At 47.2% G+C, this 23,170-nt stretch overlaps 1 protein-coding gene and 1 pseudogene across 2 annotated transcripts; both read left to right on the forward strand.

Moving 5' to 3' along the window:
• Positions 1 to 363: 363 nt before the first annotated feature.
• LOC311625754 (rRNA-processing protein FCF1 homolog) lies at positions 364 to 1,251 on the forward strand (annotated as a pseudogene). The gene has a single exon. The product of its transcript is annotated as an rRNA-processing protein FCF1 homolog (transcript).
• Positions 1,252 to 10,608: 9,357 nt separating this feature from the next.
• On the forward strand, positions 10,609 to 22,203 carry APOBEC2 (apolipoprotein B mRNA editing enzyme catalytic subunit 2). The gene is made up of 3 exons (XM_084890313.1): positions 10,609 to 11,029; positions 18,833 to 19,395; positions 21,789 to 22,203. Exons 1-2 carry the CDS (start codon positions 10,899 to 10,901, stop codon positions 19,374 to 19,376), a joined length of 675 nt encoding a protein of 224 aa, XP_084746439.1. The 5' UTR covers positions 10,609 to 10,898; the 3' UTR covers positions 19,377 to 19,395; positions 21,789 to 22,203.
• The last annotated feature ends 967 nt before the right edge of the window (positions 22,204 to 23,170 follow it).

Below are 23,170 nucleotides of genomic sequence, written 5' to 3' on the forward strand. Positions count from 1 at the left end.
TGCAATCTGGGACCCCTTGGGGGATGTTGGAGAGCCAGTTTTGGTTTCGGCCCAATCCCCACAGGCCAGGCTGAGGAATGCCACCAGTGCACGAATCCGTGCACCAGGCCTCTGGTTTAATATATAATTAAAGAGTTATAAGATCTATTATATATTACATTATACTAGAAGCCCGAGGCACAAAGATTCGTGCCAGAATAGGCCTTCCTTTCCCTGGCTGCCGGCGGCACCGCTTTCGCTCTGGCCAAAGCCACCTTTCCATCTTCCTATGCTGCTCAGAGGCCCAGAGCTGCAGGGGCGGGGCGGAATGCCTGCGTCATCACCATCTTTATTGGGTTAATTTGCATACTCACTCTTAATTGGCATGCTTGTCTATCATTAGGCAAGATATGCCATACTAAGGCCTTTTGTGATTAATATAATATTATAGATCCTTTTTTTTTCATATACTCATATTGTTAGTTTTTTACATTAGTTAATAACTATTATAATAAATAAATGTTTAAAAAAGAGACAGAGAGAAAGAAACAAGGGTGTGATGTGAGCATGGGGAAGCAAAAGAAAACCAGGAAGTATGCAACCATGAAGCAAATGCTTAGTCTCAGAGATCAGAGGCTTAAAGAAAAGGATAGATTAAAACCTAAAAAGAAAGAAAAGAAAGATCCCAGTGCACTCAATGTAAGAGAAGTCCCCCAACACCCTTCTTGCTTATTCTTTCAATATAACACACAGCTAGGCCCACCTTACCACATCCTGGTTGATACCAACGTTTTCAACTTTTCCATTAAGGCCAAACTGGGCTTAGTGCAATCAATGATGGAGTGTCTCTATGCCAAGTGTATCCCTTGTATAACTGACTGTGTAATGGCTGAAACTGAGAAGTTGGAGCAGAAGTATCGAGTAGCTCTAAGGATCACCAAGGATCCAAGATTTGAACGATTACCATGCGCACACAAAGGACCTTTGCAGATGACTGCTTAGTACAGAGAGTAACTCAGCACAAGTGTTATCTTGTGGCCACAGTTGACAGGGACCTTAAACGAAGAATCAGGAAGATCCCTGTACATTTCTAACCATAGGTACAACATTGAGCAGATACCAGATGATTATGGAGCCCCTCAGTTCTAATACTTGAAAGAAAACGTTTCTCTGCTTTCCTTCAAACAACTTTCTCTACTGCAGATTTACTAACCATGCTACAACATGCGTTATTGCTCCACTCACACATTTGCTGTTATGAATTGAGAACAGTTAAATACACTCACTTTTTGATAATGTTTTGGCAATGATACCGATGTTGTTTTGAAAATGATATTTTGTGTCATTTAAAATTTTGTTACATCATTTTATAAATCAGATGACTGCTGAGAGAGAGAGACAGAGAGAGAGAGAGAGAGAGAGGTAAGGCTCTGGGATGAGGAGTGAATTCAATAGGAGCTTCTTATCCAGCCTTCTCTCTTGCTTTTCTCTTTCTACAGCTTCTCATTGGCATTTTTATTTTCATCTTTCCTGCCTCTTGTTTTCAAAGCTCTAATGGTAGTATGTGACTGCCCTGTGGCTATCTGCCCAAATCCTAAATAAGGCCCATGGGGAGGAGCCTTACGAACATTGCCCCTGCTCTCTAGGGATGGGCCTGAGCACTAGTGTTGTTAAACCTTCCTGGGGAGTGCAGGACCCTGAGAGTGTGTACCTGAGCCATCTGGAAGGTTATTAAAAACACGTATTTCTTGGACCCAACAGGAGATCTAGGAATCAAAATCTTGGGCCTGGGCTTCAGGTATCTTCAGACTGAACGAGCGCCCAGCACTTTGGTCAGCTGCTTGCTGCCATTTGAGAGCTCCAGACATGGAGGGAGCCTTGGGGCCCTGTTCTCTTTGGCAACCTGTGTTTCTGTCACCTGGGTAACTATATCTTCTCAGAGGACATCACCATCTGGGGAGTCTGGCTCTTTCTGGAGCTCACCAAGGGAGAACAGGAGAGAAAGAGTCTGCACCCTCCCACCTCCACACATTGGACATGCTCTGCCCAGCAGGCAGGTTGGTCACCTGCACTCCTGGAGGGCACACGCAGTGTTTCCACCCCCACCCCATCTTTGCATCTTCAGCCCCAGGGCAACACAGGGCCCAACAGAGCAGGTGGCCATACATCTTTGTTGATTGACTATTTGGCTGATTGGTTGATTGATTAAATGAAGACACTGTCCCATTAAAAGAAAATGCTTTACCTGCACCCCATCAACCATTACCCAACTCTGGACCAAATCGCCTCTCTTTGGGGAAGGGCTGGGCACTAATAGTTTTTGAAACTTCTCAGGTAGTCCTAATGCACAGCCAGACTGAGTACAGCTGCCACAGGGCATGGCTTCTCAAAGTGGCCAGGGACCTCCTAAGTCACTTGTTCAAGGCCTGGACTCCAGACCCACAGACTCACATCATCTGAGGGCCACAGTGTGGTTTGTAGTTCTGACCCCAGAAACCAACAGACCAGGGATTGGATACTGACTCTGTCATTTACTCACTGGTCACTGGTGCACCTTCAGTGCCTGTGCTTTATTCTCCTCGTCTGTAACATGGGAACCTCCTCGAATTGTTGGGAAAAATAAATGAGATAACGATAGAAAGATGGCTGACACAGAGGAAGTGCTTGACAAACGTTAGCTGTTCTAGGAGGGGAACCTCAGAGGCCACCAGTTTAAAAAGCACACACGGTTCTGAGTCACGAGACAATTGGAGACCCACCTTGCTTTAAGACCCAACTGTACTCCCAAACTTCCCCGAGCCAGGAGGGAAATGCCTGTCCCTTACTTCTGGGACTGGCCTCACCAGTGACAGACACACAAAATCCCTGGCCCCTTACCTTACACGTTCATGTGGACTGTGCCTTCGCCTCATTCACATTTTTTAAATATTTTATTGAGTTTTTATAGAGAGGAAAAGAGAGGGATAGAGAGTTAGAAACATCGATGGGAGAGAAACATTGATCAGCTGCCTCCTGCACACCCCCCAATGGGGATGTGTCCGCAACCAAGGTACATGCCCTTGACCAGAATCGAACTTGGGACCCTTCAGTCTGCAGGCTGATGCTCTATCCATTGAGCCAGACTGGTTTCGGCCTCAATCATATTTTTAAAGCTGTTGTAGTTGAATGTATAACTCCACATATACATGTAACTGTTTAAAATTTATAAGGGTAATCTATAAAGATTGACTGAGAATGGTTTGGGAGCCACACTGAGTGGACTCTTATCCTGCTTCTACTATTGCTGGGTGAGCTTAGACAAGTGACACCTTCAAGTATTTGTCATTATTATTATCAACGTCTCATGTAAGCATTACAAATATGTGCTGTCAAGTTTATTCATGGTACCAACTAAATCTAGAAGTTAAACTCACCCTCAGGAAGATGCACCATGCCTACCACATGACTTTGACCTCTCCAGGGTGAGCTCATCCACAAATTCAGAGGACTGGAGGACTCTAGTTTTAGGGACTTGGCCCTGGAAGGAAGCTTGATTTGGGCAGCGTCCCAAGCCCTGGGATGGCCTGGCTATCTGGCATGGCAATGAGCCAAACAAAAGGGCTTCCTGGCTTTGTGCAGGGACCCAAGGCAGGATCCCAACCCCAACCTCTCATGCTCTGACCCCAAAGTCATCCTTAAAATCCTCGTCTGCACCAGCTCCTGGATTCCTGGATGGGAGCCTCTATCCCCAGTCTCCCGCCCACCTGGGCCTCTTGCTCTACCCACCTCCCATGCTGAACCTGACCTGGAACACGCTGCCCTCAGCCCTCCTCTCTAGTTACCTAAAGCTGTGCTTAAATAGGGTCAGAGCTGCCTTCTGTCCTTGCCAGATGTGTCCCAGGATTCTGCCACCCCAATCATGTGGGTGCTCTGTCCTTGGGCAGTGTTTTTCTGTTTGCCTCTGAGTGTCCACATGGTATCTAAAGAGGGCGGGGGAGACTCCTCTCCCATGTACAGCTGTCCCACCCAATGTCTGAAAGGTGGGGGAATGGCACCAGGTAAAATAGGGGCAGACTGTCCCCTTCTAGTATATTCTAGCCCCTCTTTTCCTCCCCTGAGCCCTTCATTCCTCCTCCCTTTGCCAGTGTCTGCAGAATGGAAATGCCCAGAGGTCAGGTGAGGAGGTCAGACTGATGGGGTTATGTGCAGGACAAAGGTCGGGGAGCTGAGAGGGGGCAGAGGGCAGGAAGTGTTTTCTCTGTGCATCCCTGGCCTCTCCTGCCTGCGGGCAGGTAGAGGGGATGCTGTGGTAGAAGGTGAGACCCCACTTTGTGTTGTTAGGCCTGGGCCAGGGCTCCCAAGTCTGTCTTCCTTTGTGGTGGTGACCAGCCATTCTATCCCCTAGGGTCCCCCTGAATCCCAAGCCCCAGGTCAGTCTTCCCAGAGTTCCCCTTTCTTGTAGTTCCAGACAGTAAGCACAGGACCCTTTGGCTCTAAGGATTTACTGCTGACCCTTCACTGTGGCTCACAGTTACCCTTCCAAACACAGCCTGGCTTTGGAGGGGGCACCTCGGATCTGGACTCCCTCTTTCATCATCAGGAGTCCCCAGAGGCCCCTTCCCCTTCTGCTCCCAGTGACCCTTCACACACGTGGGCCCCTCATCCAGCCTGCAGGCCCGGAAAAGCCCTCTGTCACACCAGGAGCGCCAATGGGTCTACTCAGCTTCATTCATCCCTCCAGTGTCAATATGTCCGAGGTCCCCAGCACCCCCAGACGTGATCTGCTCAGGGAGCACAGAAAAACCCTCTCCCTTCCACCTGCACCAACTCCAGCACATTGCTATGGCAGAAATTCCTCTCCCAAAGGTTGTTAAGTTTCTCATTTTTCCCCAGTAGGTTCTTTGACCCTGCAAACACCACTTCGAAGAGGAAAGAGAATTAGTCACCCTAATGTGTGTGGTTCTTATCAGAATACTTTCTTCAAAGACACCGCAAAAGGAGCGGCCACTGGAACGGAGGACCCAGGTGACCAGGACTGAAGTCCTGGGTGTCACCCTTTGGCTCACAGCAGTGTGTCCTGCATAGCAAGCCAAGCGTTGTGTCCTGCAGGGGAGGACAATGGAAATCCTGGCCTCTCCTGTGATCCCAACCCTGCGGGGAGACCCTTCGCCCCCTCCGCTTACCCAGCCAAAGCTCTGGACATCCCCATGTTTATGTCAACAGAGCGGTTGCTAGAGGGGCAGGCCCCCGTCCGGCAGGGGGTGTCTAGCCCGTTGTTTGTATACCTCGTCTCGGTAGTGACCGAGGGGCTGGCACTCTCAAGCTGGGTTTCTGGGGCAACGCGCTGTTGGGTCCCAGCTGTTCCTGCACATAAAGCACCCACACCACTGAGCTGCTCCGGTGTCTTGTTGCACCAAGTGAGAATTTAAACCTTCCCCTGGTGGGGCTATTTTCCACCGCCTCCTCCTGGCCTCTCTCCTCCCTTCCTTGTGAGGGCAGCTCGGCACCCAGCCGAGACCCAAGGAGTGGCTGAGCCTGGCCCTGGTCCCTCCTCCTCTGCCACCTCCCAGCTCCTCCGAATGTTTCCTGAAATGACCATGGGAAACGGGACCAGGAGAGGCAAGCTGTGGCTTCCCCTGGGCCTAACCCAGCTCCTTCCAGCTTCTGCCACCTGGAGAGAGGCAGGGCCCACGGGGGCAGACTGGGAGAGGCCCTTTTGGTTTCCATCCCCACTTGCCAGCTGCCTGTCTCTACCCTACACACATTTACTAAGTGCTTCCAGAGCCCAGTCTCCCTGAGAACCCTTTATCCCCCAGTCCCCTTTTTGCCTTCCTCCTTCAGAGCCTGACCTCCCAAGTCCTGGCAGCAGTAGGGATTGCATAAAGGGGTTGAGAGCATCTGTTTGGGAGCACAGAGTTCTCACTAGCTATTATACATGACCTTGGGCAAGTCACTTAACTCTCTGGTCTCAATTTTCTCACCAAAACAATGAGGACAATACTACTACCTACCCGATGTCCTTGTGAGGAGTTCATTTATGGGACCTGTGTAGACTAGAGTCCGCTCTCACTGTAACTGAATTCCAGGCAGGATAGCACAGTGGGAAAAGCATGGGACTTGGAGGCTGACACAACTGGGTTCAAATCCCAGCATCCCATTAACTCCTGGAATGATCTTAAAGTAGAAGCCATACCTCCCAATGTCCTCCTTGCAAGAGGGCCATATTGATAGAAACTTACTCAGCAGTGCTAACATGGGGGTGGGAATGCCTGCCCTAAAAACAGGGTAGTGGCAGCTGCAGGAGGAGGAGGAGTCAGGCTCCTGGTATCTGATCCCCAGATTAGCTGCCACATTCCAGGGCCACAGGGGAAGCTGTTCTGACTTGGAAAGAAGAGCTAAGGACCAGCCAGGAATCCAGGCCCCAGGCCCCCAGGAGGTGCCATAAATAGCCAGAGCTGTCCAGGGCCTCCAGAGATGGGGAGGGGAGGTGGGGAGAGGAGGGTCAGGGGAAGGCTGGAAAGGAGCAGTGGAAAAAGGAAGCTGTCAGTCATCAGTCCAGGGGAAGGTCTGGGGAGCTCACTCAGTATCAAAGGAAAAACAGTGCATGGGTGGTGGAAGTCAGGGGACAAGCCAGGGACCACCTCTGCTCCTCCCAACATCATTGGTCAGAACATTTGCACCACACTGTTCGTCTCCACCCTGCAGTGCTTGGGAGCCAGCCCTCCTCTTGTTTCCTGTCTTTTGGCCTTCCTGGAAAAGAAAGGTGCAAACAGGGAAGCCCAGAGGTGCTAAGTGATTTGGCCAAAACCACACAGTGAATCAAGGGCTGAGATGGGGATTAAACATAGATTTCTTTCCCCCCTCCCAATTGAGGGTTACACATGACAGACAAAATATAAGAACCTGTCCTCAGGCAAGAAGTCAGGGGGAAGGGGAACCGAGAGGACTCTTCCTCCCTCCATCCGAGCACATCACTGTAGCTGCGGTGTTGATAACGGTATGGAGAGCTAGCTGGGTGCAGTCCTGGAACTAGGAACTTGGGCTCAGAAGACTGGACTTACCTGTGTAATCTTGCACAAATCGCTTCACCTTTCTGAGCCTCAGATCCCGAACTCCCAGAACAAGGCCCATGATTCACGCTGTGTGGAAGGGTGAGAAGACTAAGTGAGATAATGCACAACGCACTGCTTGATGGTGCCCAAAGGTTACAGAGACTGGGAGCACCTGGTGAGCAGCTCCGTGTTCCTCTCTGTGTTCCTGGTATTTGCACAGTGCCTGGCCCTCCATAAATGTGGATCAATGGAAGAATGAGGTCAATCTTTGCATTTCAATGCTGTGTGTTTGTGTGATGGCAATAATAATAATAATGTGTGCTTGCTGTTTATCAGCTAGTGCTTCCTTTCCTTTGTGGACACAGGCACTCCCATTACTATCCCATGCTTTTAACCCTGAAAAAAATGCCTGAAAAAAATTAATCTCTGGATCAGAATGCCTTTAGTAATAAACCCAATAGGCAGAGTGACCATATAGTTTTTGGTCTACATTGGAACAATTTGGGAGTGAAAGGCACACTAGGAGAATTATGCCTGGACAACAGGTATAAACCATGACTAGCCCAGGCAAACAAAACTACCCGGGCACCTTTGGGCACCATGCTGCTCAGCGCTCTCTGGAGAAGAGAGCCCCAAATCCTCCCAACCACCCTGACACCTATTATCTAGTCAGACCGTGGACGGGGTCCCCCACCTTCTTCTCTCCACCAGCCAAACCTATTGAGAGCTGTGTTCAGCCCAGTTTCCCACCCTTCCATTGCCCCGAAAGTGTTCTAGAATGTTTGTACTGTTCCAAACATGAAAATCTGTGGCACCTGTTAAGGACCTGTCGTGAGCACTACAAAAAATATCCATCCATCCATCTTCCGACACTGTGCCAGCTCAGGGATTTCTCGAGGGGCCCCATCTCTCATTAGTTTCAATAGGCCTATGACTGGTCCCTCTGCTTCTGCTCTTTCCCACTTTTGGTCTACTCTCAAGCAAGCAGCCTGAGAGATTCTGGAAGAAACATAAGTCAGCTCTAACCAGTTTGGCTCAGTGGATAGAGTGTCGGCCTGAGGACTGAAGGGTCCCAGGTTCGATTCCGGTCAAGGGCATGTACCTTGGTTGAAGGCATATCCCCAGTAGGGAGTGTGCAGGATGCAGCTGATTGATGTTTCTCTCTCATCTATGTTTCTAGTTCTCTATCCCTCTCCCTTCCTCTATAAAAAATCAATAAAATATATTTTTTAAAAACATAAGTCAGATTATGCATCTCATCTGTTCAAAGACAGTGGCTCCCAGACAAAAACACTCAGACAAAAACAGCCCAGAAGGCCCCAGCCTGTTTAGCCCTTAATTATCTCTCTGGCCTCATCTCCTAGGATTCTCCAAACACACAGGTGTTCTGGCGTGTGCCCACCTGAGGGCCTTTGCACCTGCTCTTCTCCTTGAAACACTTGCCCCTTCGATATTCATATTATTTTTTCCCTCATTTCCTTCATATCTTTTCTCAATTCTCTCCTTTTCAAAGTCCTTCCCTGGCCATCCTATAAGAACGGAACACTCTCTTTTGTCACTCTGTCCCCCTTCCTACTTTCTTCCTTAGCACTTAGCTCGCCAAATAGATCCTATGTATTACTTATGGTGTTTATTGCCCAACCCCATCAATCTCTGTGAGAGCAGGGTTTTCGTTTTTGTTCTTTACTATATCCCTGGTATCTGAAACAGCACCTGGCACATCGTATATGCTCAATAAATATGTTAAGTGAATAAAGAACTGACTGAGGAAACATAGCATTGTGGTTAATGTTTGGCCCCTGGAGTAAAAATCCCTGGTTTTAATAAAATACATAGGAGAAGACTTAGGTACTCAACTTATAGATCTTGGCTTCAGGGAGGGTTTATGACTTTGACCCCAACGGCAAGGGGAGTAAAAGCAAAAATAAATGAATGAAATATATCAAACTAAAAACCTTCAAAACAAAAGAAACATCAACAAACAAAAAGGTTTCCAACTGAATGGGAAAAGATATTTGCAAACAATATTTCTGATAAGGTGCTAATATCCAAATTATAGAAAGAACTCATACAACTCAACAACAATAACAAAAAACCCAGCCAATTCAATTAAAAATAGGCAGAGAACCTGATTAGACACTTTTCCCAAGAATACATACAAAAGGGCAACAGACATGAAAAGATACTCAATTCCACTAGCTATAAGGGAAATGCAAATCAAAACCACAATGAAATACTACCTTACACCTTTCAGAATGGCTGTTATCAATAAGACAAGAAACAGTAAGTGTTGGAGAAGATGTGGAGAAATGGGAATCCTCATACACTGCTGGAGGGAATATAAATTGATACAACTACTATTGAAAATAGTATGAAGTTTCTTCAAAACAGTAAGAGTAGAACTACCATATCACTAGCAATGCCTCTTCTGAGTACCAGAAAAATTTGAAAACATCTATAATGATCAAGTTGACTGAATGGCCAAACAGCAGAACAACTGTCTGGATGATCTTCCAGACAAAGCCTGGGCTGTGAGGGCTGGGGCAGCTGGAGTTGCAAGGGCTTACTCTTGCACAAATTTCATACATCAGGCCTCTAGTCCTATCTAATAAAGGAGTAATATGCAAATTGACCATACTCCAACACACAAGATGGCTGTCCCCATGTGGTCAAAAATGTCTTCCACAAGATGGCCAGTAGGAGAGGGTAGTTGGGAGGGACCAGGCCTGCAAGGGAGGACAGTTGGTGGCAATCAAGCATAAGGGGAGGGCAGTTAGGGGTGACCAGGTTGGCAGAGGAGGGAAGTTGGGGGCGACCGGGCCTGTAGTGAAGGACAGTTGTGGGGGACCCAGGCCTGCAGGGGAGAGCATTTGGGGGGGGAGGGAGAAATACCAGGCCAGCAGGGGAGGACAGTTATGGGTAATCAGACTGGCAGGGGAATACTTTAGCACCAGTCAGGCTTGCAGGGGAGTGGTTAGGGGGTGATCAGGCTAGCAGGCAGAAGTGGTTAGGAACAATCAGGAATTCTAGTAGGATCAGGCCTAAACAGGCAGTCGGACATCCCTGGAGGGGTCCCAGATTGGAGAGGGTGCAGGCTTGGCTGAGGGACACGCACACACACACACACACTGTACACGGATTTCATGTACCAGGCCTCTAGTTTATCCATAAGGATATATGTACCCCTCTGTTCATTACATCATTATTATCAGGGGCCAAGATATGGGAACAACCTAAATGTCCTCCAATGGGTGACTGGATGAAGAGGATGTGGTACATACATACAGTGGAATACTTCTCAGCCATAAAAAAAAAGGTAAAATACTGATAATTGCAATAATATGGATGGATCTTGAAAGTATCATGCTAAGTGAAATAAGTCAGACAGGAAAGGACAAGAACCATATGATTTCACTCATGTGGAATATAAAACAAAGCAACAAAAGAAAGAAAAAACAACAACAAGAAAACCCTTACAGACACAGACAACAGTATGGTGCTTACCAAGGGGTTGTATCTGAATGTATACGCCAGCCAGCTGGGGAAGGGAGAGAGTAGGTGAAGTATTCCCCACCTGCCAGCTTCCTGTCTTTGCCTACTGATAAATAGGGAATGCTCATGGCCAGATTTTCCATTCCTCCCCATCCTGGCGCCCTCTGTCACTCAATTAAAAAAAGATAGGAGAGGTCCTGGGGGAGGGGCAGGTGGCCTCTGCTTATAAAGCCTGTAGCTGTTGCAGGGGGAGCACACTCAGCTGGCCTGCCCAGTCCTCTGCCTAGCATCCCAGCAGATTTAGCTGCTGACAGCTGCCTGGGACTTTGCTGCCAGGCCCTGGCCCAGTCTGCTTTCTCTCCTCTGTCTCAGTGACTCCCCAGCCACAGCGCCGCCATGGCCCAGAAAGAAGAGGCTGCCGAGGCGTCTGCACCCGCCTCCCAGAATGGCGAGGAGCTGGAGAACCTGGACGACCCCGAGAAGCTGAAGGAGCTGATCCAGCTGCCCCCCTTTGAGATCGTCACAGGGTGAGAGCTGGTGTGGCCTGGGTCCTCCTCCCTAGAGGAGCACAGGCTGGGGACAGGCTGGGGGATTGGGGACGGTAATAGCAGGCATCAGGGCCAAACTGTGAGAGTGTGCAGGTGTGCAAGGTAGGGGCTGCAGGGGACATAGCAGCAATCTCGCTTGGCTTCTTGGGGTGACACCAGGAACCCTCTAGTCAGGGGAGGTAGAAGGAGCTCCTTAGCGGCAGTGAAACCACCGCTGAGGACTCCTGGTTTTGGGACATCACCTGCCTCTCTGTTCAGTCCCAGGGAACCTGGTAAGGACACTGTCACACATTTAAATGTGGCCCCAGTCATAGGGCCTCCTCCCTCCCTTCTCTCTGCTTCCGAGTGGGCCTCTCCTCTATCTGCATGTCTCCCTCTTTCCTTTAGAGCCTCCCTCAGGTGGAGAAGATCCTAAAACAGGATCATTCTTCCCCAGGCCTGAGTGAGAAGCAGTTTTGTCCTTGTTCAGTCTTTCCTGAGTTTCCCCAGGGAAACAGGTCACAGCACAGATAACTCAGCCTAGACCAGGGGCTTCTGGACAGAGGAGGGATCCCACCCCTGTAGCCACAGCCCAGCCCAGAGGAACCAGTCCCCAGAGCAAAGGGTGAAGAGGCCCCCATGCTTACAGGGTCCTTCTGTCTTGTCCATATGGTGCATCTCTAGGAATAGCACCAAGTGGTCTTCCTCCTCTTCCCTCTGTGTCCCTTTAAGAGAAGACCCTGCTATATTTCTAAGCAAAGAGTAAGAGGGGGATATGTGGGGTCATATTTCCTCCTGAGCCAAGGTTTCCTCCCCTGGGGCCCAGCAGTGCCCACAGGCGGAGGAGTGGTCACACTAAGGGTGGAGGCGTGGCGCCTTCAAGGGGCAGAAGGATCCCTGGGTGGCAATGTGACCTGCCATTTTCAGCTTGGCGAGGGGCTTTCCAGTCCTGCCTCCGTTTTTTCATTAGTAGCATGAGCAGGTTACGCTAGCTGCTTTCTAAGCTCCCTTCCAGCTCAGGTATTTTCCAATTTCTAAGCGAACCTGAGGGAAATGCATCCTAATTCCGGAGGCAGGAGTTCAGGGTAGAGTGTTCACCCATGCCCAACCAAAGCTGCCCTCAACCAACGATTTAAAAAGCAATAGGCACAGATATAGACATAGGGGCCACGGAGAGCCGCGGGCCAGCAGAGTCTTCAGTTCCAGGAGCTCACTATGGAAAGAGACCCTTTTCCTGCCCCCTAGGCCCGCTGTCCGGGTCACGCAGACGAGGACGCATGTACCCACTCTGTGCAGGCTGTGATCTTCCTACACAGGGACAGGGTAGGCTCTGAACAGACTCAGACTGTGTTTGTTGAGTTAAACAGGCTTTGGAGTCCCAAGGTGGCAGGTCCTAAAGGGTTAAGTCCTCTCACGTAATTTACATTGGGCCAGGTCTTTATAAGCATGGCAAACGTTCACATGCATGAGCTCATTCAACCCTCAGCACAGTGCTAGGAGAGGGAGCTATAGTACTGCCACTCTCAGACGGGGAAACTGAGTGAGGGAGATTGAGTGACTTGTCCAGGACCTCAGAACCAGTAAGTGGCAGGTCGTCTGACTCCAGCCAAGTGACCTTTCCACTGTTGTCTTATTCATTCTGGTTTCCAGGTTTACCAAGCAGAGCTCCACCTGTCTCCATTTGCAGGGCAGCGTAGTTCAGAGGCTTTCCCTGACCCGTAGCTCAGAAAAAGGGTCACAGGTCGGGCAGCTTTCTGGGCAGCTCAGGGGGGAGGTGGAGCCCTGAGTGTTTCCTGGCCACAAGTGACAGCTGTGGAGAGCTGTCTCCTGGGCCCCGGGGGTAAACAGGCAGCTTAAAATAGCCCAGAGGTGTGGCTATGTCTATGCAGGGGCAAAATGAGGGAGTGACTTTCCTCTCCTTCCTTCTCCAGATGCCCTAGAGTCAAAGGGGTCCCAAGCAGGTCCTCTCCTAGCCTGGACTCCCATAGGGGTGGGTCTGTCCATACTGCTCTTTAGAAGGATCTCAAACTAGCCGAGAGCAGGTGGCTTTTCAGCAAACAGTTTGAGGTGAAAAAGGAGTAGTGGATAGGAATAGAGAGAGATATCCTGCTTGTCATGATTCTGGTTTAAAGGGCACTCAGGATAGAAGCAGACCTAAGACCATCCTATATAACAAAAGCCTAATATGCTAAATGTCTGGTCAACCAGTTGGCTGTTCAACCAATAAAAGAGTAATATGCTAATGATATGCTAAGGTCTCTCAACCATTTGCTATTATGTGCACTGACCACCAGGGGGCAGACAGTTGACTGGTTGGCCAGTTACTATGACATACACTGACCACCTGGGGGCAGATGGTCCAACTCATAGTTTAGCTTGCTGCTGGGGTCTGGCCTACCAGGACTGAGCAAGAAGGGCCAGACACACCCTGGAGCCTTCCTGCAGTCCCTACCTGGCTGGCCAACCACCTGTGTCCCTCCCCAGCCCTGATCATGCACCAGTGGGATCCCTCGGCCTGGCCTGTGCCCTTTCATAACCCAGGACCCTTTGGGGGTTGTCGGAGAGCCAATTTCAACCCTATCCCATAGGCCAGGGACACGACTGGTGCACAAATTCATGCACCCGGCCTCTAATTATCAATAACATGAAGGAAAGTGTTAGAAGGGGGTCTAAAGCTGCAGTGTTGGGCCCCTGCCAGCTCACAATGGCTGAGATTCGACTGCCATTTCTCTTCCCAGCTCCAAGTTCTTGAAATCGCAGTAATGCAAGTATTTACAAAAGTCAGCAAAGTTAGAAGTGAGGGTCTTTTCACTTTCTCTCAGTTTGCTGGGTGCTAAGCTAGCACACCACTGAAAGACAAGAGCCTCTGACAGTGAGAGGAAGAGTAGAAAAGGGCTGAGGTTGGTAGTGCTAAAGATGGGCTCTAAGGGATAAGAATTGAGGCCATAAAAAGGCCCCATCCATCAGTGATAGGTCTCATTTCTTGAGCAGCAGCAGTTGTTCACACCCGAGGGGTTCAGTTACTCAACCTATCTTTCAGATGAGGAAACCAAGCCTTGGAGGGATGAGTAATTTGCCAAAAGCTAGTGGATGAAGGGGGGCGTGCACCCAGGACTGACTCCAAATCACACTGTCTAAAAAAAACATAAAAAGTCTTTTATAGTCAACAAATATTTACTGACTAGGAATCATTTATTTGCTGCCCATTTCCACCACTACTATTTAACTTCCATAAGGATAGGGATGTTGCCTTTTACTGGTAACTGCTTTGTCCCTAGCACCAAGAATAGTACCAGCTCCTATTGTTTTTGAATAGAAGGGTCAACCAATGAGGAGCACCTATTGTGTGCTGGGCTCTCTGCCAGACATAGGGATAGGGGATTAATTGCAGGGGAACTTCTCGAGGAGAGAAATTCAGGATGTATGAAGACCCAGCAGCGGTAGGCCCAGAGAGGATTTCACTGGTGCCTGGCTGCCTCTGGACTCAGCATGCTCTAGGGAAGCACTGGGCCACCAAGACTGGCTGTGTTCTCTCTCCATCCAGTGATGGATGACTGACTGTGGCTTAGCCTGGCAGCACCTGTTTGTCTGTCTTTGCCTCTAGTTATTTGTGTATGATTTTGCATGAAGCTGAACTTGCTATTAGAGGGGTTATTATGGAACAGAGATGAATGTCACATTGCAATGATTTCCCTTCTGGACACTGCTTTAGCTTCCAGTAGTTTACCCTGGCAGTGGGACAAAAGGAAAGGGACAGGCAAGGAGGGGCCTTCATACCATTGTTAATGCCACAAGCCCTTCACTCCTTCCCCTGGACTCTGGAGCATGCTGAGAACATTTGGTCCATAAAGGATAGAAGACAGGATGGTATGGCTCAGTGGCTCAGTGTAGACCTTTGAACTAGGAGGTCACCATTTGATTCCTGGTCAGGGCACATGCCTGGGTTGCAGGCTTGACCCCCAGTAAGAGGGTGTGCAGGAGGCAGCCAATCAATGATTCTCTTTCATCACTGATGTTTCTATCTCCCTCTCCCGCTCCCTTCCTCTCTGGAATCAATTAAAATATATATATATATTTTTTAAAAGAAAGCACTGACTCTGACCACCCTGGTCTCCTCTCCAATGAGGGACAGTGGGAGGTCAGGGCTCATTGTAAAGATGGTGCTGCTCAGGGATAAGGGGTGGACTCAGGGCCTGCCTTGGCCAGAGTCCTATCTAGAACTGCCAATCAGGAGCAGGCAGCCCAACACACCCCTTGTCAGCGCTAGGAAGGCAGTCTGTTCCAACTCTCAGCTTCTCTCCACTCCTCCTTCAGTTGAGGCCCACTTTAGCATTCATTTTGAAAGTTGACTGAAAATGGAAAAGGAACCTGAGACTGGCAATTCTGCATCTTTTGAGCAGGTCTAGTGAAAGAAAGATGAAATGAGTCAACAGTTACCAGTGAGTGGACTTTCCACTTCATGGATTATCTTGGAGCAAATATTTAACTCAGACCAGCATCTATTGCCCTCCAGGCTGCTGTGTGTGTGTATAGATTTTTATTTAGGAAACACAAATGTTTTCAAATGTGAACATGGGAATACACACACACACACACACACACACACACACACACACACACTCTAGAGGCCCAATGCATGAAATTCGTTCAAGGGTTTTGACCCCTACCACCGTGGCTTCATCCAGAAGGTTGTCCAGAAGATGTCAGGTCTATTTAGCATATTATGCTTTTATTATTATAGAGACTGGTGCACAAAATTTGTGCACTGGGTGAGGGTTTGTCCCTCAGCCCAGCATGCACCCTCTCCAATCTGGGACCCCTCGGGAGATATCCAACTGCTAGTTTATTGAGCCTAAACTGGCAGTTGAATATTCCTCTCACAATCTGGGACTGCTGGTTCCTAACCACTCGCCTTCCTGGTTGCCCAGTTGCCCCTAACCACTCTGCCTGCCAGCCTGATAGCCCCTAATTACTCCCCTGCTGGCTTGATACCTCACTGCTCCCCTGCAAGCCCAATCACCCCCAACTGCCCTCTCCTGCAGCCCTGGTCCCCCCAAAATGCCCTTCCCTGCAGGCCTGGTTGCCACCAACTGCCCTCTCCTGCTTGCCATCTTGTGACAATGTGGGGATGGCCATCTTGTGGCAGCCATCTAGTGATAATGTAGGGGTGGCCATCTTGTGATGGCATGGGGTGGCCACCTTGTGACACGAGGGTGTGAGGATCAACTTGCATATTACTTATTATATAGGGTATGTATACGTGTATATTAGTATATATACATATATGTGTATATACAAACATACATATGTGTATATATGTATACAAGAACACATATGTATATATACACACATTTACTCACATCCCTTCCCCTCCACCAAGCAGACCATCATCCAAATTTTTTCTAGATATCTGGAGTCTCAGTTTCCTGCCTAGAGAATTACAATGCCCAGTCCAGTAGCCTGGATCTAAGCAGATGCAGTGTGAATGGCCTTGACTGCAGAAAGTATGAGAAAGTGGTTCTTAAAGAGGCTGGGGGTGGGAATAATGCAGTTGTTTTCTGTGCCTGAAGAAGCACCTAAGCCCAGGTAAAAAATTCTACTATCTGCATCTCTCTCCTGACCACCACTGCAACACACACACACACACACACACACACACACACACACACACCACTTTAGCAGTAACATATATGCTAGGGTTCAGAGTACAAGTAAATGTGATACACAGGTATGTCATACTACTTAGAAAAAAATGTTTGTGATAATTAAGAAGTGTCACTGTCTCCCACTTCTACCAGTGGGCATAATAGTGTTGGCTTATTTTGTGATTCTGTAATGTCACCCAAGATAACCATGTTGTCTTAGCTCCCTGGGGAACTTTCAGAGCTCTACCAACTCTGTCCCCTGCTTTCCCTAAAGGGCCCAGCTCTTTCAGGCTGTGGGAATTCCCAATGAACATCACTTAATCTTCATGCTCCTTCCAGAAGACCAGAAAGGAGAAGCCAAGCAAACCCAGGACCTCCCCTGACTATTCTTTTTCCCTTGAAAGCACTTCCTTCCCTTGAGGCATCTCTTTTTTTAAATTAATTTCTTTATTGATTAAAGTATCACATATTTGTCCTCAAACCCCCATTCTAATCCCGCACACCCTATTGTCCTTGACCACTGGTTAGGCTCATATGTGTGCACATAAGTCCTTTGGTTGATCTCTCCCTTTTATGAGGCATCTATTTTATCTTTCTATTGTCTCTGCTGAGAGGCAGGGTAGATCATGAGCCTGCTGGCCAGATGGGTTGGAAAATGATATTTATAGAAGTGAACTTTCCTCCTCTCCCCTGGGTTTCACATTTCTCTCCGTCCTCTCCCCTTGCCCAGGGAAGGAAGAGGGAAAACACCAGAGCTTAAGAGAGGCTGAGAAAGCAGCAGTCTCAGACCATTGGGCCAACTGGCAATTGCACGCTGGGCCACATTCATACTCTCGGCTGGGCTGTACTGGGCCAAGTTGGTGCAATATCTCTGGGGGTTCCGGAAGGAAACCTGAGGGACCATGACAGCCATTGCTGAAGCCCCCAAGCCAATCACAAAGTCATGAATACAGCAGGTCCTCCAATAACCACGTCTTCTTCAGCAACATTTCATTGTAACATTGATGCCATCAGAACTTAAATCTTGTTTATATCACTTAGCCTATGGTAACATGGATTTCTTATATGTTGTTCTGTTTAAAGTCGCAGAATTTATTGACAACATGAAGTGAGGACTTCTGAGAATCTATCATCAGATGGCTCTGGATTAGACTTGGGGTGGGGTGATCTGGCAAAAGGTTTTGAAGAGCAAAAAGGATTTGGGCAGGGAAGGTAAGCTCTGAGCTCCTTGGAAGGGAAAGGCCACTCCAGAAGAGCAGGGGTCATTTAGCAACAGCAAAGTTCAGGAGCGATCTGGTGGGGTGAGTTTATTAGAGAGAGCTAATCCCAGCAGGGGCTGAAAGAGGAGAGGGGCAGCATCAGGTCACCTGTTCTCCCAGAATATTAGATAAATAATAAACACATCCAGCAAGGGGCCGAGGGGGCTTAGAGAGCTAAGTATAGCTCCCAAAGGAATCCCTGAGCTGGGTCCTCAAACACATCCATCTCCGAAGTGGAAACTTAACTTGCCAGCAAGGGACATGGAAACTTGGGGAGAATCAAGTTGGTGATGGGAGGAAGGGAACACTGCAGGGCAACAGCTCAAGTTCACTCAGCTCTTTGGCACCTACTGCTTACCCCAAACAAGCCAGGGCCCTGGGATGCCAGGGATTCCCCGGCGGCCTCTCTGGGGAATCAGAAGGCAGGGAGAGAGGCAATGGCGAAGTTAACAGTTGCCTTAGGATATCTTCTGGGGCAGCCAGAGACATTGCATTTTTGTTTTTATTTTTATTTTGAGAATTGTTGAGTTTATTTGAGCCAAACTGACAACATCTGCTGGGGAGCAAGATCTCCAATGCTCCCCAGAGATGACATTTTTTAAAAAGAAAACATTCAACCTGACCAGCTGGTGCCACTCACCCCCTGCTCTCCCTCCGGCATTTTCACGCTCTCCTGTTACAGCCTCCTTGGCCTTCAAACCTGCACAGATCTTCCTCTCTTAGAAAAACACCCCCCACACATACACATAGAAACAACTTCAACTCCGATGCACACCTCACTCCAAATTCTCCTTCCTCTCCAGAGAAACCTTCTGGGATGCTTTCATGCTGTTTTGCCCCTCATGCTGAACTCATCATTCTCTCTTCTTCCCTGTCCCTTTGTCTTCTCGACCCCACAGAGAGCGGCTGCCCGTTAACTACTTCAAGTTCCAGTTCCGGAATGTGGAGTACAGTTCCGGGCGGAACAAGACCTTCCTCTGCTATGTGATTGAGGTGCAGGACAAGGGAGGCCAAGTGCAGGCATCCCGGGGGTACCTAGAGGACGAGCATGCCACTGCCCACGCGGAGGAAGCCTTCTTCAACAAGATCGTGCCGACCTTCGACGCGGCCCTGCGCTACAATGTCACCTGGTACGTGTCCTCCAGCCCCTGCGTGGCTTGCGCTGACCGCATCGTCAAAACCCTTAGCAAGACCAAGAACCTGCGCCTGCTCATCCTGGTGGGGCGCCTCTTCATGTGGGAGGAGCCCGAGATCCAGGCTGCTCTGAAGAAGCTGAAGGAGGCTGGCTGCAGGCTGCGCATCATGAAGCCGCAGGACTTCGAGTACATCTGGCAGAATTTCGTGGAGCAGGAAGAGGGCGAATCCAAGACCTTTGAGCCCTGGGAGGACATTCAGGAGAACTTCCTGTACTACGAGGAAAAGCTGGCCGACATCCTGAAGTAGGCGCTGCGCTCAGCCTCACGTGAGTCATGGCACCATTACCCCATTAACTGGGCAGGAGGCTGGAGGGCAGGTGGAACCAGTGGCGTTAGATTTTCCTTGGGAAAGAGTTTTCTGTTTTGGGTTTACTGTAAAAACATTTTGGAAGATCCAACCTCCTTTTATTTCCTCTAAATTCCTCTCCCTAAATCCTTTTCCCTCCTACTCTTTTATATCAGACTGACATTCCCTTATAACAGGGAATCATAGGGGTGACAGGATCTGAAAGGGTTCCTGAGACATGGCTTTCTGTAGCAAGGGTTAGATGGTGTGAGAGCCCACTACTGGAAAACAGCCTAGAATATCTTTCAGCCCCTACATTGCCCCCATGGAAGTATATCCAGAATTAGTCATGTAGATGCTTTGCTCCTACCTCCATTTGCAATCCTACCATTCCATTTTTTCCTCTAAAGCACGTGTTTTATTCTATTGGGAATAATTTTTTTTTTCATTTTTGATACTTTTGAAATTTTTGGCCAGAGCAGCTTTCATGTTTTCAAACAAATGACTCTGCTTTGAGGGAGACCATTACTTGCTGTGTGGAAGTATAATGCAAGAACATTTTTCCAATGTTGAAAAGCCCTCAGCAGAACTCAGAAAAAATGCTGAATGCGAGGATGGGGATAATATAGCAACATGTTCTTCCATGCAGGAATGTTTAAAGGGTTAAAAAGATGTTTGTAAATTAGGCAGCCGCTCAGAAATAGCTTCCTACAGATATCAAGATGTGATAGGAGAACTGGAGGTAAAAATTAGCCATTTAAGCAAATAATTAGGACCCAATTAAGGCCGATTTGGCTTCTTGCTGAGGGTAAATTAGACTCTTACAGAAACAGGACAATTACCCTCAGGAAAGAGGGTAAATAATTCTTTACTACCTTTTTTTTTTTTAATTTGGTCTATTCTACATTGCTCCCACAGCAAAGCTATGTATGACTAAGTCCTAGGCCTGACTTACTGATCAAAGCATTCCAGTAACAGGGAATGTTAAATATTGAAGCCTAGTATATGCTTGCTACTTTGTAAAAGTACTATTTGAACACAGATTTTCAACCACCCTCTTTAAGCAACCTTATTACTAAAACACAAAAGAAGCATGCTTCCATGAAGTTATTCATTTTTGGTGTCTCTGTTCATATACTTAAGATGTACCTTATAAACATGCTTTGAAAATATCAATTTCTGGAGGTTGATGTTGGCAGGTGTTTGCTATCAGACATGCACTCAGGGTGCCTGGTCATCCTCCAGACCAGCGGTCACCATCCCAGTCTGTGAGGTCCAAAAAGTTGGTGACCGCTGCTCCAGATGGGCATTCGCCAACCATAAAGACAATTTTCAGCCATTTCTTACAAAATAAATTGAATTCAGTGAGACCATGGTCAGGTAATGTCACATGGGTACTCTTCCCATATAAGACACCACTTTCAGTAGTAATACAATCAGATTTATAAGGGTGACCTCTGAAGATACAAAATTAGCTTAGCTTTTAAATTCCTTGAAGATTTTATTAGGGTAATTATAAACCCTACACAGATTCTACAGAAAGACTAGTAGCTTAACTTTTAACCCTAGTATACTTCTTAAACATCTTTCAGAGTCATGGGCCACTTCTTCCAGCTGCCTAACTAGCAAGTCCTCAGGGATTTGTGTATGTTGTCGGTGTGTTTCCCCCATTAAGTCAAATGAGATAGCTAAGTCTGCTATAAAATTTAAGCATTTCAGGGAGGATTAAAGAGAACTATTAATTTTAGATAATTGAGGGTTGTACCTTATGCTAATCTAAACAGAAAGTAGATAAATCAGTTTGACTGAAAAAGTTCATTCCTAAGTCAAATTCTTCTTAATAAAACATGAGACATTTTTCACATTATAAGCTTCTTTCCATTAGCTGACATACCTATGTTATCTGGACCCATTATTAACATGCTGTACTCTACTTGAGTTGCTCATGTTCCTGAAGGAAAGGGTTAAAATGTACTAAGTTGTTTTTTTTTTAAAATGGCATGAAATCGTTATCTAAAAGACCAAAATAACAACTCTGCTTAACTAAAATACTCCCAAGAAATAGGCATTTGCTAAAGAAAAATTTCCTCATATTTCTTAACTCATTTTTTAAAAAAATGGCTGAGTAGGATTTAGCCATGTATTCAACTCAAAAGAACAGCGTTAGAGCAGATCTTTTCTGGGGTTTTTCTGTGTGAACCATACCAAACATGAATGGAACAAATCCAACCCCGGGTAAACCAGAAGTCACAGGACACAATGGAGGAATTCTGGGACTTGGGGAAGGCACACAGAAAACGTAATTAAAAAAGAAAATTCTTCATTGCTCGGGGCCAGCACGGCTCTCAGTAACATGTTTTCTGTTTTCTCAAGGTCTGACTGCGGTGACATGTATGGCCATCCAGGACATGCCTGACTTCCTAATACCACTTGGACCTGGACAACATTTAACACCAACCAATCCCACTGCACAAGGCCCTCTAAGAACTCAAAATATACTTCTCATGCTATCAATCATTTTAGCTGTGCCTCTCTCTCTAAGGCTGCTCTTGGGAAAGAAGAGAGTTGCAAGGAGAAATAGCAAACATATATGGGCACCAGGCATCATGGGTCTGAGGATCCTATTAATTCCCCCAAATGGGCTGCTTAAGGCAAAGAGCCTCAGACCCAAGATCTGTGCAGATTTCTTAAATATGTCCAGAAATGCATTCATGTTAAGTTGTTCTTTTTTTTAAAAAGGAAAAAAAAAAAAAGCAGCATTAATAAAAGTGGTGTGGTTTTTCTGTGACCAGGTTTTTAAAGAAATTTGGAAATTTAGTAGTTAACTATGTACAGTGATGAAGTCCCAGGAATAGGGATTTCCCAGGCTACATTTTCAGTGGGAGGGAAGCTTAAACCAGGACTTGTCTAGGCAACACAGGATACTAACTCTTACATGTAGACTTCTCATTCTGGTCTTGACCTTCATAAAATATTTCTTTCCAAGATCCCTTAGTAGAGGGTGAAACAAAAGGCATGGGAAATACTTACAAAATATCCATATTTTGTCCCAATAGCCAATAAGTAACTAGCCTCTTAATTAGAGGAGAGTAGGATTTTAATGTTCAAATACACAACGTGAGGAGTCAACATGTGGTACTTGATGGTGATGGCAGGATGATGTCAAAGACTCATTTCTTAAAAGAGTTGAGTCCTATGTAGAAGTAAAATTTGACATGTGAATTGCTGGGTAATTGCCAAACTCTAACTAGTATTCCAGGAATAATGTGCTCATTCTGATTATCAGGCAATGCCTTTCTCCAGGCTTTGAGTGTGATAAGTCATTGGAATTTGACCCCAAGACTATCTACAAATAACAAAACGTTTTATCACATCCCTGCTGAGTCCAGGAATTCCACTTACTGCCAATTCTCCACAAAACTGAGCTTTGTTAAAAGAATCATGAAGGTTCTTAATCCATGAGAAAAAATTGCCCTATGTAGAAGCAGCAATGTTTTGACCCAAGTGTTAAGATTTATGTGTATAGTTAGCAAAATATTTTAATTCTAAGTTTCCTCTTATCACCCATTCTCATTTTCAGCTTTGTGCATTGAGACATTCCTTCCCTTCTTTTCCCCTCAATTTTAATACTAATGATGAACAGAAGCAAAGCTTCTTTAAGAAAAGCCTTAGTCTAAAAGTTTGATCTTGAACTTGCTCCTGCACTACCCCACCCCAACTACATGGAGAACTTGTCTGTTCCACAAAGAGGTACA

This window comes from Pipistrellus hanaki, assembly GCF_964339955.1.
Source record: "Pipistrellus hanaki genome assembly, chromosome: 7".
Taxonomy (NCBI): Eukaryota; Metazoa; Chordata; class Mammalia; order Chiroptera; family Vespertilionidae; genus Pipistrellus; species Pipistrellus hanaki.

Bases quoted from the DNA above. Each gene is read 5' to 3' on its own strand.
- APOBEC2 (XM_084890313.1), top strand. From the start codon at position 10,899: ATGGCCCAGAAAGAAGAGGCTGCCGAGGCGTCTGCACCCGCCTCCCAG. The intron at 11,030-18,832 runs GTGAGAGCTGGT...TCGACCCCACAG, and splicing joins CCCTTTGAGATCGTCACAGG to AGAGCGGCTGCCCGTTAACT.